Source organism: Sebastes umbrosus, chromosome 20 (genome assembly GCF_015220745.1).
Source record: "Sebastes umbrosus isolate fSebUmb1 chromosome 20, fSebUmb1.pri, whole genome shotgun sequence".
Classification (NCBI taxonomy): Eukaryota; Metazoa; Chordata; class Actinopteri; order Perciformes; family Sebastidae; genus Sebastes; species Sebastes umbrosus.
In genome coordinates, this window is record NC_051288.1 from 25,139,298 (window position 1) to 25,157,695 (window position 18,398).

Here is an 18,398-nt window from a genome sequence, read left to right on the forward strand (position 1 = left end):
AATGTACGTAACTTAAAAAGCATGGAAAAAGGAAAATAAACCGAACTGGTTCTCAAAAGCTGTACAATTTGGAAACAGGTGTCCTTGACAAACTAACTAAATGTGATTTAGTGTAATTATAATTTTTCTACTTTATAATAAACAATAATGAACGGAGCAATAATTTAGTTTGCAGTTAGATGTAGACTAAACAGTTGTTTTCCAAGTTGTGTTGAATACAAGTTATTCTATGGAACTTTACACATATTTTCCTTAAAGTTAAAAAGCATGGCCAACTTTAGCAAGAAAATGTAGAATATTAGTTGGTATATTACTCAGGCAGGTGAAGGTAAAAGGAAATGTCTACTTACAGAGAATACAAATTTGAGTCATGGTCGGGTTTTGATATCTGAAGAGGCGCAACTCAACGTGCCACGCAGTTTTGATTCATACCAGGATTTACTAAATGTGATAGTGAGAAGCCTCTTCATCTCCATGAGGGGTTACAACAAGGAAATGTTTTTACAGCGCAATTTCAAGTGATAATATAATCAAATCTCGCTGCATCTTTCTTCTCGTATTTCAGTGGCCAGGATTTCCCCTCTGTGTCGCAACTGCAGTTTGTGCAATAAACTTTATGATACAGTCTCCTAGAAAATAATAATAATATGGCAACACTCTTTATTGACCGCTCACATTTGCATTTGATACCACAGATTAAAAAATGAATCTGCAGCAAACTGCAGTGTATAAGAGTAGATGTTTTAGTTCAGAGTCCAGACTGTAAATCTAACCCGCTTACAATCAATTAAAGGAGTGCCACAAGGATCAATGCTTGGTCCACTTTTATTTACAATACATATAAATAACAACTTACTCAGACCACAGTTGGTCACAGATTGATGGAAAAGGGGCAATTATTTCCTTACTTGTTTATTAAAACAACACTTTGTTTTGCTGCCCCTCAGTATTCTGGGACCTGTATATTAAAACACATTTGCTGTGTCGCCAAATCAACCACGACTGAAATCTTACACTTTAAACTGGACATGAGCCCGCAAGCAGAGGACAAAAGGTCAAAACAAAACGCTTGATCCTCCGGTAAAGTGTTGAGAAAACTACTTTTCTGAGAGCAGAAGAAAAACTGTTTATAAAAAGGTCAACTCTGCAACACAGCCTGCGATCAAAAGGGTTTAATATGAGGGTTAAAAGTCTCACTACTATCAGCAGCGTGAATGCTTTTCATAGGATTTCAGTTCCTTCAAATAAAAACATGCTGGCTTTATGGTGGCACATGATGTTGTGGTTTTGAAAATCTGTGACATCTGCTTTTTGTCACCTGATGGCTGAAAAACAAACTGGACTGAACAAATACAGTGTGACCAAATACTGTCTTTGGGACTATTTTTGGACATACAGTGCAGAAGTGCCAGTGTGACTAGAGCTGGGTATCAAACCTCAAGACTTCTTGACCTCAAGACTTCTTGAGTCTTGAGGTTCGCAACGAGCATTTAAAACTCATGACCGCAACTAAGCTCCACTGATTTTATTGTATCACCAACGCTTCGACCAAAAACTAGAAAAACCTAAGGAATCCAGTGCTTATTCATGTGTTGTTAATAGTTTTTGGACAACAATGGAGCTCAATGCAGCGTTCAGTGCACTGTTAAGAATTTCCCAGTAAAATAACAGTAAAGAACTGGCAGCAGGGTTGCCTTTATGTTACTGTAAAATTAACATTATTATACTGCCGCTGAAATTTACTGAAAAATACAGTTTGAACTGGTTGTTTTTTATTAATTTCACAGTATTTTACTGTTACTTTACAGTTTAAAGATACATTATATGGCTGTTTTCCACCTTTCTTTTATCTTACTGATTTGTTTTAATGCACTATTTAGGTTGTATTTTTTACATACATTATTTGTTGCCTAGATGAATAGACTTAGCAGGTTACAGACAGGAATAGTCACACTAAATACAATTAAAGGCACTTGTTAGGAAAAAGGCTATAATAGACTATCTATAGCTAATGTATGTCTCTAGCTGGCTACAAGCACAGAATGCAAACCAGAACAACATGTGAGTGAAGAACAATAAAGATAATTCACTGATTTTACAATCATGTACAATGTACAAGCCTCACATGAGCAGATCAGGTCCCAGAATTCAACAAATACTGCATGAAACTGTTACTGATGATACTTTAGACAGTTGATCAGCAGTAAAGTGATGTTTTTTAAGAATGCATTATAATTATAATATAATTAATTTAACATGTTTTCTTTTGTATTAACAGTAGAGCACTGCTTTTAGCAATAACAGGTTAATACTGTTGAAATCCTGCTGTAAAGTAACAGATTGTTTACAGTGTGGGTCAGAAATCTACTTGCTCAAAGTCAATTTTTACTTGACCCTATATTAATTGTTTTATTTATTAGTCATCAGCAGATAACAAAAACTAAAGTTAATTGTCATGCTTTATCAACCTTGCTCTCACACTTGTGGCAAATAATATGAAACTAGAAAACCTACCAACCATGTCTTACTAGCTTGTCATGAAGGAGGTTAAATAACATATTTAAAGGGTCTCTTGACCTCTGACCTCAAGAGAAAAATACTGCCCTGCAATGCCAAAAAACTACATATTTGTTCAAAAGTAAGTTAAGACCAAAATCAGACTTATCTTTTTATAGAAATGTATAATTAATGTAAAGCAAGACAGCTATAGATCTATTTAAAGCTACCAGGTGAGATGGATAACTTTGGCTAAAGCTAAACCTACATCTTGGAAATTTAGTTTGTTTTCCTCACATAAATAATGATAATACACTTTATTTGTATAACAGTTTTTTATTACAATGTGCTGTACAGAACAAGATGAAATAGTATACAGAGTTAACAACAAAAACATGAGTATAATCACAGAACAGAAGACCCAATAAAACAATGTATAATAAAACATAATAATAAAGTCATACAGAAACTGACTGAAAAAAAAACCTTACTGTAAAAGTAAGTTTTGAGGAGTATTTACAAGAATTTAATTTAAAGATTTAAAGCTGCGGGGCTCTAATGGAAAACGTCCGGTTTCCTCTTGTAACAAGGCGGGCTGTGAGAACAGTTAGGAGGGTCCTACCTGAGGACCGCAGGCAGCGGTAGGCTCACAACGCGAGTAAACCTACGATGTAGGTCGGACCAAGGCCACGTAGGGCTTTAAAGGTAATTAGTAAAAGTTTAAAATCAATTCTATCTCTAATAGGTAGCCAGTGTATCGTTGCAAGGATGGGAGTAATATGGTTGTGTCTCTTAGAATTTGTTAAAAGTCTGGCAGCACAGTTTTGGACGAGCTGGAGACGGGAGACGGGAAACGGGAGACGGCCTTTTGGCTGAGCCCATAGACTGAATATAAGAAGTGGATGTTCAGTAGTCACTGTGACATCATTGGTTTGTGGACTGCCGTTTGGAAGGGTCGTGTCTAAAAGGGAACCAGCAACTTGCGAAATCTGATCTACCTGACGACCTGTCATAACCTTAACTATTCAAAGTCAATGCTTAAAGTTAACAATCTTGCAAGAGTTTCCCCAGTTTGCTGCATCTTGTTCGTCTCATCTTGGTTTTTTGCAACCAGAGGTGACATCAGAGGGTGGAGCTACGTACAACCGAACGCTGAATAAGACATTTTTAGGCGACCGAAATGTTATAATTAACTTTGATGAAGTGAAAACAGACTGTGAAAGGGTTAAAGTTCTAAGATGAAAACACGGATAACTCCCAGACCAGACAACGCCGTGGTAGCGACCTGTCAATCATAAGGTAGCCCCACCCTAAAGCATCCCCTGCTTTATGGTCTATCTGACTCTAGATGGGACCATAATTTACTAAATGAACATCATGCTGTATTGAAGAAGACTTGAAACTAGCGATTGAGACCATAAACTCATGTTTACAATGTTTACTGAGGTAATAAATCAAGTGAGAAGTAGGCTCATTTTCCTCATAGACTTCTATACAACCAGAGGAGTCGCCCCCTGCTGGCTGTTAGAGAGAATGCAGGTTTAAGACACTTCCTCATTGGCTTCACTTTTCAGACCTGGAGAATTACAATAACCGAGATGAAAACATGGATGACTTTTTCAAGGTCAGCTTGAGATAAAAAAAATGTTCGGATTGTTTTGACACATTTCAAACCAGCACTAATGATTATATGTAATATTATATACGCATATCTTTGCAATTCCTTGTAATTTGTCAGTTCCTTTCGTTATAATAACTGTACATTATGTAAACTGTTGGGAAATATGCAAACAATTCAGCAGTAGACGAGCAACTTTATAGTCCACTCCATGACAGATCACTTGTTTCTTCCTGGAAACTGAAATTTGATGGGATGTGGGGAGTTGTTGCCGTGGTAACTGGGGGATGTTGTAGAGCCAGCTGAGAGCACTGTGATGGATGCATGACCAGGTGAGGAGATGGAGGTGGAGTTCACGCTCTGCGGCGCCAGCTGGAGCCCACACCGGAAGCCCAAATCATGGATGAGCCTCAACACGTCGGTACGGAAGCGCACGCCCACCAGGGCGTACAGGATGGGGTTGAGGCAACAGCGGGTGTACGCGAAAGTGCAGGTGATGTACTCCAGCAGCAGATCGCAGAACTGCCCCGCTATTTTACACGACAGCACCACCGTGTACGGCAGCTGGAACACCAGAAAGACCAGCACCAGAGCCACCATCAGCTTCAAGGTGCGCTGCCGATGCCACTGCTTCCCCCGCCGATGTGCGCTCCCTTCCCACAGCACTCGAGCTATCAAAGAGTAGCACGTCATCATGACGAGGATGGACAGGCAGAAGACAGCAATGATGGCTGCATTGGTGGCCATTTTCACTCTTCCACTCTTGAGCATGCCGCAGTAGTATTCATTCCTTTCCTTCAACACCCCAGAGAAGAGGATTTCCGGCAGGCTGAGGAGCGCCGCAACAAGCCACACACATACAGCGGCTAGTTTCCCGCCTGTTAGAATCTGAGTGCGCAGCCTGAGCATCTCTTGGGCTCGCGCCACCACCATGTAGCGGTCGACGCTGATGCAGGCCAGCAGCAGGAGCCCGCTGTATGTGTTGATGGCGTAGCATGCACGCATGGCCCTGCAGAGAGCAACGGAGAAGATCCAACCCAGGTGAGTGTAGACGGCCTGCAATGGGAGCGTGAGGAGCAGGAGCAGGTCGGCCAGCGCCAGGTGGAACAGGAAGATGTCGGTCATGGAGCGAAGCCGGCGGCGGCGGTACTGAGCAAAGGTGGCGATCACCAGGCAGTTTCCCACCACGCCCAGCAGGAAGATCAGGCAGAAAACACAAGTCTGGAACATTTTGATGGCGAACTCCTGCTGCTCCCCGAGTTCACACAAGCCAGATTCCCAATCATCGAAGTCTGTTGTGTCACTTATATTCCCAAAAGAGTAGTTTGAATAATCATAATCAGGGTAGCCGACATCATCATGGTCGTTCTCCATTGCTGGTGGGAAAAAAAAAATCAAGTGAATCATTTATTTTGCAGCATGATTTAAAAAAATGTTTAAAAGAGAACTCCCTTGTGACTAAAATGTTAAACCATCTCTACAATTTTAAAATCAAATGTCATCAATTTATCTGTTCATTATTGTAAAGAGGAACGTACGTTAAAGAAGCTGCCCCGTCTCCCAAAACATTACGTTCCCATACAACGAAACTGCGTTGTGAATTACGTTTCGAGGGAAACGCATTTTGGCACAGATTCTTTTTGACGTGTCATAAGACGTTTCTAAAGAGATAATCTTCAAAGTCCGTGTAGGGAGGCGGTCAGGGTGGATGGGAGGGTCGAACAAACATAGAACTTTCACCCAGGAGACGGTTAGTGTCCTTCTGTGAAACTAGAAGTCAACGTATTTTAATTTACGTCCGTAGCTTAATTTTTCATTTTTCATTTTTTTTTGTTTCAGTTTACAACTTTAAGCATGTTTTTAAAATAATAATAGCAATTAAATGCACATATTTTATCTGTCCAAAATGTACTTTAAAGGGAGATTTGTCAAGTATTTAATACTCTTATCGACATGGGAGTGGACAAATATGCTGCTCTATGCAAATGTATGTCACTAGCTGGTGCCATCAGCTAATGGGGATCCTTTAAATAAATAAATAAATAAATAAATAAATAAAGCTGTCAGTGTGTCAGTGTGCTGACTTGACTATGACTTGCCCCAAACTGCATGTGATTATCATAAAGTGGGCATGTCTGTAATGGGGAGACTCGTGGGTACCCATAGAAACCCATTTACATTCACATATCTGGAGGTCAGAGGTCAAGGGACCCCTTTGAAAATGGACATGCCTGGCAATTTTTCGATATTTATTTTGGGTAAAATTAAAATTAAAAATAATTGTTGGATTTGATTGATAAAAAAAATTAAAAGTGCAGCCTCGTTATGATGCGTTTAAGCTCTATTCAGTAAAAATAGGAGTAGAGCATTAGGTGAAGGTATTTTTTCACAGCAATATAAGATAGATAATAGAGAGGGAATTACGACTCGTTTAACTTCCTAACACTAGCTCTGTGTTTATTGTTTTGTTTTTGTTTTTTACCATGGTAACGAATTGGTATCGAGAACCGTGTGTTGATTAATTGTTAGATTAATCGATAAGAAAATAAAGTAAGATGCAGCCCTACCTTCAGGTACATTTAAAAGAGGATAATATATAAACCAGTGAAATATACGGTTGAAGACTAAAACTTAAATCCTAATCAACGGCACATAACTGAACTTGTTTTTTAAATTAATTTACAACTTACAGTTACTGAAAGTTTGGGCCAAATAACAATCTCTATACTGCACGATAAACACCTCCTGTTGCATGTCTGTCATGATTATTATGAGTCATTCTGGGCTTCAGATGAACCAGCTTGCGTGAGGACTTTAACTACTTTATAAGAAACATGTAGTGTTCTTATAGACACCAGCCTGGAGCAGAATACTGAAGTCACGATATCAGGAAACACTAACTCCTCCGCAGTCAGGTTGAAAGAGACAGACCTGCAGCGAGGTGTCTCACTTTGACTAGGCAGCTGTGATATTTTAGTCATTTTGCACTGGGTTGCGTGCCACTGCCACCCGGTCGTTGGCACAGGGGAAATCGTGGGTAGCTTGAACGTCTACAGATCAGTCAGTGTCGCGTGCTAAGAGCCTTTATAGGCAGTTTCCACAATCACCCTTTGATCATTTCATCTTTAGCTGTGCAACATGCTGAGGCTACTCGCATTAAATAAGAGTGCTCTTTTCTTTTAATATGCTATGTAGTCTTTATTTGATGGATAAACATTAAGGAGTTTCCCTTAAAAAGGTAAGAGGAAAAACACTAAAGAGGAAATATTTTGTAGACAGACAGGCTTGGGATTTATCTGATGTTTGTTTTAGGGCTGACAATAGATGCAAATATTTAATCGCATTAATCGCAGTGTGAAAGTACACAATGTCTTCGTAGTCAAGTACAGAAGTAATGGTGGAATTAACAACACGCAGCGCTAAGACCTAGAATTTTAGTAGAGTTAATTAAATGCTGAATTTTGACTCTTATGTTTTTGTTTTTTATGAGTAAATGTTTTAATTTCGGAATAGCCAGAGATGCAGGTAGATTTGGAGAATATCATATTTTGTTTTTCTGCATTTAGGACGCAGAGTGAAGCGAGTCATCGGCATAATAATGAACGTTAAAATACATAGGACTAATACTTTTATTTATACAGTATATAATACGGCTTTCAATCGATTAAAATACAATCTTAAATTACTTATTGATTTAAATTAAATTATATAAATTAATGTTCCTGTGACCAGGAAATAAACCGAACTGGTTCTCAAAAGCTGTACAATTTGGAAACAGGCATCCTTGACAAACAAACTAAATGTGATTTAGTGTAATTATAATTTTTCTACTTTATAATAAACAATAATGAACGGAGCAATAATTTAGTTTGCAGTTAGATGTAGACTCAGTCTAAACAGTTGTTCTCAAGTTGTGTTGAATACAAGTTATTCTATGTAACTGTACACATATTTTGCTTAAAGTTAAAAAGCATGGCCAACTTTAGCAAGAAAATACAGAATATTTATTGGTATATATATCTCAGGCAGCTGAAGAAAAAGGGAAATGTCTACTTGCAGAGAATATGAATTTGAGTCATGGTCGGGTTTTGTTATCTGATGAGGCGCAACACAAACTGCCACGCAGTTTTGATTCATATCATGATTTACTAAATGTCAAAGTGATAAGCCTCTTCATCTCCATGAGGGGTTACAACAAGGAAATGTTTTTACAGCGCAATTTCAAGTGATAATATAATCAAAACTCCTAGACGTGTAGTCCACAACGCTGCGTCTTTCCTCTCGTATTTATTTCAGAGGCCAGGATTTCCCCTCTTTGTTGCAACTGCAGTTTGTGCAATAAACTGTATGATACAGTCTCCTAGAAAATAATAATAATATGGCAACACTTTATTGATCGCTCACATTTGCATTTGATGCCACAAATAATAAAATAAAGTCTTCAGCAAACTGCAGTCTATAAGAGTAGATGTTTTGGTTCAGAGTTCAGACTGTAAATCTAACCCGCTTACGATCAATAAAAGGAGTGCCACAAGGATCAATGTTTGGCCCACTATTAACGCACATTTGTTTTAACGTCACTAATTTCTTTAACGCATTAATGCAACTGATCTCTCGAAGGTTGTAGTGGGCTCAGTTTTAAAGCTACTGGTATCATACGAAACTAGAAAACCATGTCATACTAGCTCGTTGCGAAGGAGGTTAAATAACCCCTCCAAATTTACGCTAAATTTTGGCGAAGAAAAACTGGCATGGCCGTTTTCAAAGGGGTCCCTTGACCTCTGACCTCCAGATATGTGAATGTAAATGGGTTCTACGGGTACCCACAAGTCTCCCCTTTACAGACATGCCCACTTTATGATAGTCACATGCAGTTTGGGGCATATTGTTTTATGCTAAATGCAGTACCTGTGAGGGTTTCTGGACAATATTTATAATTGTTTTGTGTTGTTAATTGATTTTGAATAATACATATATACATACATTTGCATAAAGCAGCATGTCATGTTGATAAGAGTATTAAATACTTGACAAATCTCCCTTTAAGGTACATTTTGAACAGATAAATGTGCGATTAATCGTGATTAACGTTGCACAATCATGATTAAACATTTTAATTGATTGACATCTCTAATACATATAAATAAAAGCATTAGTCTCTCAATCTCTTCTCAATCATGTGTGTGTCGTAAATGCAGAAAGACAATTCTAGGCTATTCCCGAAATTCAAACTTTTATTCAGAAAACACAAAAACATAAGATTCAAAATTCAGCATTTAATTGACTCTACTAGAATCATAGTTTTTAAAGTTGTGTATTTTTAATTCCACCGTTATTTCTGTACTTGACTACGGAAACGTTGTGTACTTTCACACTCGAGCTGTTAAACCAAGTCTATTATTGTCGCTTTTATTACTAATGCTTAGTTTCACACTCATAACTGCTCTCTGCATCACAATCTTGGACACACATCTCAGGATATTTATAGATAAAGCTCTAATATCATAGTTTGGGGACGGCCCTGTGGACCGACATATTAATCAAATTATTTTTTTAAGACTAATTATAAGTTGTTCAGAACTCTTTTAATGGTTTGCATTTATTATTATTTTTTAAACAAATTTTTATTGCTAATGCGTAACATTATGACGGATATAAATCACTCAAATCTTTTGCATTAATCTCCAAAGTTGTTCCTTATTAATGTGGGCAACAAACAGCTACGTCATGAAAATATGTCAGCCATTTTCCGGTACTTTTATATTTATTTCTTATGTTGGCGATCTGAGGTTGCACTACATTTTAAGGAGTTTTAAGATTGCAAATATTTTCGTTGTTATCAGGTATTTTTTGAAAAACATCTTGATTTAATTTTCAAATAATTATTTTAGATTTTACACAAACAGCGGTATTAGTTCTACTCCAAATATCGTCTACGCTCCTGCACCTTTCCCCTCCTACTGTGTCTGTATATTAACATCAGACAGGATGAAAGTGACACGTCTGTTGTTGTACAGTTTGAGTAGGCAGCAGTTATATATTTAATTTTTCACCGCTGTCTGACGCTGGTGTCAGGCTGCTGGCATGTGGGAGCAGCGTCACATGGCAGCGCAGTCAGTCAGTTTCACATCTCTTTTTACTGTAGCTTTGATATGATAATCATAACATTATTATGTTGTACTTGATACATACGTAGGTTTTGCCAGGGGAGACAAACTTTAACCTCCGTTTAGTAGAATTGGAAAAATGCAATTTGACATTTTTACAAACTTGTAAAAAGGAAAGAAAGGATGTGAAAGGATCCTTGTATTTTGAGTCAATCATATATGAATATGAGTCACACTGCAAGACAGTTTAGCTTCTTAGATCACAATGATGATGAATCATGATTTAATATCAGTGAGTGATGTTATAAAAATCAATTGAATACATGCCAATGCATATGAATGTCATGTTTATAAATTTATTTATTTAAAAGTACCTGACTTTTTGAATTTTTGCACAATTAGAAAAATATATTTTTAATTTTCCTATATATTATATAAATGTATTTATTTATGAAGTTGACTATAGAAATGTTTTAGCAAATTTTATGTAGATTTTTTTTAATTTTTATATCTATATTTATATTCATGTTGAAACAAAAATCGAGCAACATCCAATCCCATTTTTTAAAATCTTAATTTCTAGACTTTGTTTATGTGACCTTACCTGAGCTGTTTGAGGTGTTAATCATGTCCCGAGCTCTCTTCCTGTCTGAGGAAGAAATTTGAGGAGTTGCCACTCTTAAAAACAAGCCTGTGGGTAAACCATAACCACCTCCAGCCAATGAAACCAGCTCTGTGTTTTGCTGACCTCGCCTTACCCCCCTGCTGTTGTTTGTGTCAGCGTGAGTCACTGAAGGAGGCGATGATGCGTTCTGCAGCGCTCTCAAATCTCTGAGATCAGTCATCTCAATTAAATCAGATCAAGTAAAGTTTCCTTTGCATTTGTTGCTACCAGTCAACAGATGTTTATCTATCATCATCTGCAGCTGCAAACATACTGACGGCACTGCAGCTGCACAAAGATAATGGCAATTAGAATTTGTATTAAGTAAACAGTAGAGCTGTCAATCGATTAAATATTTAATCGCATGATTGTCCATAGTTAATCAGGATTAAATTGCAAATTAGTCGCACAATTAGTATCTGTTCAAAATGTACCTTAAAGGGAGATTTGTCAAGTATTTAAATATGCTGCTTTATGCAAATGTATGTATATATTTATTATTGGAAATCAATTAACAACACTCACAGGTACTGCATTTAGCATAAAACAATGTGCTCAAATCATAACATGGCAAACTGCAGCCCAACAGGCAACAACAGCTGTCAGTGTGTCAGTGTGCTGACTTGACTATGACTTGCCCCAAACTGCATGTGATTATCATAAAGTGGGCATGTCTGTAAAGGGGAGACTCGTGGGTACCCATAGAACCCATTTACATTCACATATCTGGAGGTCAGAGGTCAAGGGACCCCTTTGAAAATGGACATGACAGTTTTTCCTCAACAAAATTTAGCATAAGTCTGGAGCGTTATTTAACCTCCTTCATGACAAGCTAGTATGACATGGTTGGTACCGATGGATTCATTGGGTTTCCTATTTTATTTATATTTATTCATTTATGCACGATTTTCCTTTTGCATTTCACCTCTTATTTATTTCCCCAAACTTATTTATTTCTTCTTTTCTTTATGCATTTCTGCCTCATTATGCAAATTCTGTCAATAAATGCATAAATAAAAAAAAAAAAAAATTTTAAAAATAAATATCTAAAAATAAAAAATAAGTGCAAAAATAAATAAACAAATACATATATAAATATATAAAAATATATATAAATATATGAATAAAAATGAATTCATTTATTAAAAAAATGAACCTTGTGGGTACCCATAGAACCCATTTTCATTAACATATCTGGAGGTCAGAGGTCAAGGGACCCCTTTGAAAATGGCCATGCCAGTTTTTCCTCGCCAAAATTTAGCGTGCGTTATTTAACCTCCTTTGCGACAAGCTAGTATGACATGGTTGGTACCGATGGATTCTTTAGGTTTTATAGTTTCATATGATATTAGTATCTTCCTAAAAATCGAGCGTTGCGTTAATGCATTAAAGAAATTAGTTGCGTTAAAACAAATTTACGCTAATGCGTTATCATCACGTTAACTTTGACAGCCCTAATTACAACCAGTCAACAGATGTTTATCATCATCCCTGCAGCTGCACAGAGGGTTTGCAATTATAATCCATATTAAGTACACAGGTTTTTAAATCCACAAACATATTTTTGATATACTTTACATTTGACAAATCCATATGTACCAATAAGAGGAGACAACATTCAGTGAAATGCGCAGAACATGCTCACAGCATCAAGCTGTGGGTTCAACGGGCGGACAACACGTGCAGAACCACACAGGGTGTGACTGCTCACTGTATGACACCAAAGCAAGTTCACAGCCTTTCCTTCACCTCTTTTGAGGTCATATGATTGATTTGTTTCATACTCGAGAGTCAAACTGATCAAATCAAGTCCGTTGTTTGGTCTATAAAACGTCAGAAATTGGCAAAAAAATGCCCATCACTGCTTCCAAGAGTCCAAGGTGACACAACCCAACAATATTTAGTTTGCCATGATATAAAAACAGAGAAAATACATTTAAATAACCTTAACATTCTTGGCATTTCTGCTTGAAAGAGGAAAATTATCGTTTGTGGAGAAATCGAGTCACACAAGAGTCAACCTGATCGAGTCCCAGAGGGAGATACACGAGACCAAAGAGCCTTTCTGTGCATTTTGGCGTCTAAAAACTCAAAGCTGCATTTAGCTTTATTTATTTTGGAAGTCTCAATGAGATTAAAATCTCTTTTACCAGACAGACCTGACACATAAATTACACTGGGGCTGCAACTAACAGTTATTTTCATTATCAATTAAAATGCAGATTACTTTCTTGATTAATCAATACGTTGTTTGGTCTATAAAATGTCCAAAATTGGCAAAAAAAAAATGCCCATCACTGCTTCAAAGAGCCCAAGGTGACGTCTTCAAATGTTCTGTTTAGTCAGACAAATAGTCCAAAACCAAACGATTGCAATCATATAAAAGACTCAGACTGAAATGATTGTGTGGTGAAAGTGTTGCATTTGTATTTGGCGCCTGATTAAACCAACTGCTCTAATTCACACTGCAAACATGTCATCTAGCGTCTGCAGAGACATTAGCAACAATGAGCATCAAACCGCAGTGTTTGCCTCAGACGTTGGCATCAGACCATGAGAAAGATTTAAATTGTTTCTGTTTATGGGAACCGAGATGTTGACAATTCTTGATCCACATATGTGGTTTAGTTAATCAGTTTTCTACCTTCTGTTTGCTTGTTTCTCTGTGCGGTTCATTTAAACTCATGTGAAACTGGTGACCTACTATTCAACCTGACAACACAACATCTTCACGATGAGAAGTGATGGCTTCTTCACATCGCACTCACATCAAGCTTTTCTTATTACTTTAAAATCAAACAGTTACTAATGAGACTATATTACTCTTTTTGTTGACATTAAGATGTTTATCCATCCCATTTATTCTTATGATCTAGGCCCGTCAATCGATTTAAATATTTAATCGCGAGAATAGTTAATTGCAATTAATCAAATTTTCTTATCTGTTCAAAATGTACCTTAAAGGGAGATTTGTATAATAATAATAATAGGCATGCACCAATACAACTTTTTCTGTCCCGATACCGATACCAATACCTGGGCTTTGCGTATCGGCCGATACTGAGACTTGTTCTGATACCAGCGTTCAATCAATCAGCTGTAAGCCTCACTGTGTGGACGTGACTGGGATCGTTCTTTTAACTTTGTAAAATAAAATATAACAAATAAATACATAGATATGAATTTACTGAATTCATATTTATTGTTAATAATAATTTAAAAATAATAATAATAATAATAATAATAATAATAATAAAATCGTACATTAGCAACTCGGTAAAAAAGCGTCAAAATTAACAGGAATTACAATTCAAGCGTAAACCTTTTTAATGCAGCAAGATATTGCTCAAAACAGGAATTAAAATGCCAGTATATAATGTATTTGATATAAAAACACAGAATTGAATTGAATAGATTGGCCCTATTGTCACCGATATCTGATCCAGTATCGGTATATCCCCATTTGTCAAGTATTTACTATTTTTATATATATATATATATAATATATTTCTCTCACTCACTCTGCAGATGTATCTTCCTCATAAATCTGCCTCCTCCTCTTCTCTCACAACATGAGATGATTCATGTCGTAATGTCAATATTCACTCCAGCGATCCATAACTCAACCGTGCATTACAGTGAAATCTGTATTAGCTGTTCAACATCTAATTTACTCAGGTATATTTACTGTTATTTGAGCGTCCGACTCAACCTCTAAAGATTAACACAAATGAACTGGGGCTGTCAGTCGATTACAATATTTAATTGCAATTAATCGCACATTTTTTATCTGTTCAAAATGAACCTTAAAGGGAGATTTATCAAGTATTTAATACTCTTATCAACATGGGAGAGGGCAAATATGCTGCTTTATGTAAATGTATGTATATATTTATTATTGGAAATCAATTAACAACACAAAACAATGACAGATATTGTCCAGAAACCCTCACAGGTACTGCATTTACCATAAAACAATATGCTCAGATCATAACATGGCAAACTAAAAACTTTTCCTTCATGCACCTGCTTTATTTCAGTACGATCATTAAGTGTGGTAGAAATCTGCATCCTTCATTAGAAAGCGACTTTGCTTTGAGTTGAAGCTTCCTGCTGTCTGAAGGTGTGAAAAGAGAAGCGGGGTAGTGGGTTTGTGCAGAGATGAGGTGAGAAAATACAATGGGTTTCAGATCAAGTGGAGTGTTATTGTTATTATTATTATTGTGTATCATCTAAAAAAAAAATGAGAACTATTAATGACCAGCTGCTCATTTCAACCATTGGAGGGCGGATTGAAACCAGCTTTAGAGATCATTTCAGCACCAGCACAACTCAAACATGGACAGTACAAGCACCATGCTCTTTATCTAAAGTGTTTGTGGGCTGAGCTGTTGCTACGCAGCGACACGGAGACGTGAGGTGCTGACAGTGGTTTTGTTTTGGAGAAGTACTCTGAGGAAGTATGTTTATAGAAATATCTGTGTACTTAAGTGTGAGCATTGGGAGAGCTGCGTATCGTTTGATGATATGATTTCAGAACTGATGCCAAAACCTCACTTTATTTAACCTTACTTTAAGAAATACAAACCCTTATTCCATTTAACGTTAAGTTCTCCAATGTTAATGTTTTATAAACACAAGTGCAAGAACTTCACCTAAATGACTGGATTGTGTTGCAACAAGTGCCGGCTGTTTTTACTGAGCTTGGAAAAATCCAGTGTCCAGTGTGACAGCAGAGCGCCGGTACAGGTCTCAGAACAAAATACAAACGGCCGTGAGAAGTCGTCTGTCATCGGAAAATAATAAAAAATCATTCAGCTGCTTCTGTATGTTGACGTGAAAAGAGACCGCCCGGTCGGTGTCGTATCTCTGTTCATCTTTACTCTCCATGCCCTTATAAATGCATAATCTATAAACTTGTTCTGTATATTAATTTAAAAAAAAAAAACACACATTTTTCCAACCCTGTCCGTTAGGGCTGACCCGAATGCTTCAAAGCTTCGACCGTTGCCATGGTATTCGACCTCTAAATCACTATTTGGATGATTTGTTTTTTTAAATTTGTTTTAATTTTTTATATATAAGTATGTCATGTTAATTTATAAATCCCATAATAGCCCATGAAATTAAGAATAATCCCATAATATTATTCATATTCAGCGGCACTGAAACAGGGGAGATGTAGACAGACAGAAGAACATGTCAGCCTGCTTCTGTATGTTGACGTGAAAAGAGACCGCTCGGTCGGTGTCGTATCTCCGTTCATCTTTACTCTCCATGCCCTTATAAATGCATAATCTATAAGCAAGCGCCGCCGCTGTGTGTGTGCTACTCTGAGTCCTACTTCAGTCCAATTCTCTAAATTTATTTTAAAAAGATAGGACTGCTCCGCGAAGCGTCGAATACCTTCAAATATTTCTCACCGAAGCTTCAAACCCCCCAAAAAAATGGTATTGGTGACGGCCCTACTGTTCGTCAAAATGACGGAGAACAAGAAAGTCTAACGCAACCACTGACACAGACTATAATAAAGCATACTATATTAAAGGAATCCTTCGTATAAAGAACTATTTGTTTTTTAAATAATGTTGTACACCGTCTTAAAAATACAAATTACACAATATTTACAGCTTCAAACAAAAACTTAACAAAAAGCCGTCCACCTCGTGGTTGTCTGCCTCCGCCAGTCTCAGTTCACGTCCATGTCTGTCCAAAATGCCATCACTTCATCATTTTATCCTGTTAAACATTCGTGTGATATTGTTATAATTAGCAGAGGAACTCTTGAGTTGTGGCCAAACTTGTGGTCACTTGTGAGGTCACAGTGACCTTTGACCTCCAAAATATATAATTAGTTCATCCTCGAGTCCAAATGGATGTTTGTGCCAAATGTAAGACAATTCCCTCCGGGCATTCCTGAGATATCACGTTCATGAGAATGGGATGTCACGGTGACCTTGACCTTTGACCTCTGATGGACAACTCGAAAACATAATAAATAAATATAGAAAAAAAATCAATGTACAGTTTTACAATTTTGGGATATTAAAGTCTTACTTTTATAGAAATGCAAAACTAGTTACTGGAGGAACTCATTCAGTGCCTCTTTTATTTTAGTTTATATAAAACTTTGAGTCTGTAAAACCAGCAGTCAGTCGAGCCGACAGCGTCATGGTCCTGATATTATTTGGTTGCTACACATCCTTGATTTGCTTTTTCTGAATTCCATAAATGTCCCTAAACGTCTTTCAACATGCAGCAAAACCCCCGAATGCCAGAACAGTTTCCTGTCTGCGAGCTGAGGTGTAGACAGGAGCCATTACAAAAAGCTCTGACATCCTGCACATTAACAACCACAAGGCACAGGAAGTTGTTGCTCCTTATACCCAGCAGTTGGTGGTGTGTTAGAGGTGATATGCATACTTCTGGATTTAAACTTCACTCACTATCACATTTTTAAATAAATATAAATCAACAAGGAGTTTTTTGCACATAATACAGGGAAGTTGATCCCACTGAGATATTGTTTATGTGTTTTAGGAGGATTGCCAGCTTCCTGATTCCAGCCCTGTCTCGGTCCAGGCAGTCACCTTCGCTGCCGCTAAGTGAAAGAGGAAATCCCTTAAGAGCGTTTTCACTAACTATCTGAGAAGAGCAGGAAACGGTCAGCCGTGCTGCCTCGCTTTACCCACATGACCATCAGGACAGTCCCGTTCCACTGAGGGGTTATATCACTCTAGTATTATGTATTCATCATGAGTTTATGGTGAAGACATACCAGCACTTCCCTTTAAAGGGTTCAAAGAGGTTTTTCTGCAGCTTTGCGGTGGTGTTCCTGATATATTTAAATACAAACATTAACATTTTGGTCAAAGTTTTAGTGTCAAAATACTATTTTCCCCTCAAGTCCTTCTAAAAACGTTTTCCTACATGACCTGACGTAGGTTTCTGCATGATGACGATGCTACATGTACAATATACACTCACCGGCCACTTTATTAGGTACACCTTGCTAGTACCGGGTGGTCTTCTGCTGCTGTAGCCCATCTGCTTCAAGGTTGGACGTGTTGTGCGTTCAGAGATGGTATTCTGCAGACCTTGGTTGTAACGAGTGGTTATTTGAGTTACTGTTGCCTTTCTATCATCTCCAACCACTCTGCCCATTCTCCTCTGACCTCTGACATCAACAAGGCATTTCCGTCCACACAACCACCGCTCACTGGATATGTTATCTTGTTGGGACCATTCTCTGTAAACCCTAGAGATGGTTGTGCGTGAAAATCCCAGTAGATCAGCAGTTTAATACTCAGACCAGCCCGTCTGGCACCAACAACCATGCCACGTTCAAAGTCACTTAAATCCCCTTTCTTCCCCATTCTGATGCTCGGTTTGAACTTCAGCAAGTCGTCTTCACCACGTCTAGATGACGTAATGCATTGAGTTGCTGCCATGTGATTGGCTGATTAGCTATTTGTGTTAACAAGCAATTGAACAGGTGTGCCTAATAAAGTGA

General features: G+C 37.5%; 2 protein-coding genes across 6 annotated transcripts in view; both read right to left on the reverse strand.

The window, feature by feature from the left end:
- The window catches only part of LOC119478996 (formin-like protein 1), a 66,074-nt gene that overhangs the window by 40,974 nt on the left and 6,702 nt on the right, over window positions 1–18,398 (reverse strand). The gene's annotated exons all lie outside the window — the stretch shown is intronic.
- ccr10 (chemokine (C-C motif) receptor 10) lies at window positions 3,967–10,890 on the reverse strand. Its single transcript, XM_037754207.1, has 2 exons — window positions 10,826–10,890; window positions 3,967–5,490 (listed from the first exon to the last, which is right to left on the reverse strand). Exons 1-2 carry the CDS (start codon window positions 10,848–10,850, stop codon window positions 4,334–4,336), a joined length of 1,182 nt encoding a protein of 393 aa, XP_037610135.1. The 5' UTR covers window positions 10,851–10,890; the 3' UTR covers window positions 3,967–4,333.

Coding starts and splice junctions, on each gene's coding strand:
- ccr10 (XM_037754207.1), bottom strand. CDS start 10,850: ATGATTAACACCTCAAACAGCTCAG. Junction 5,491..10,825: donor TAACACCTCAAACAGCTCAG/GTAAGGTCACAT, acceptor TTTTCCCACCAG/CAATGGAGAACGACCATGAT.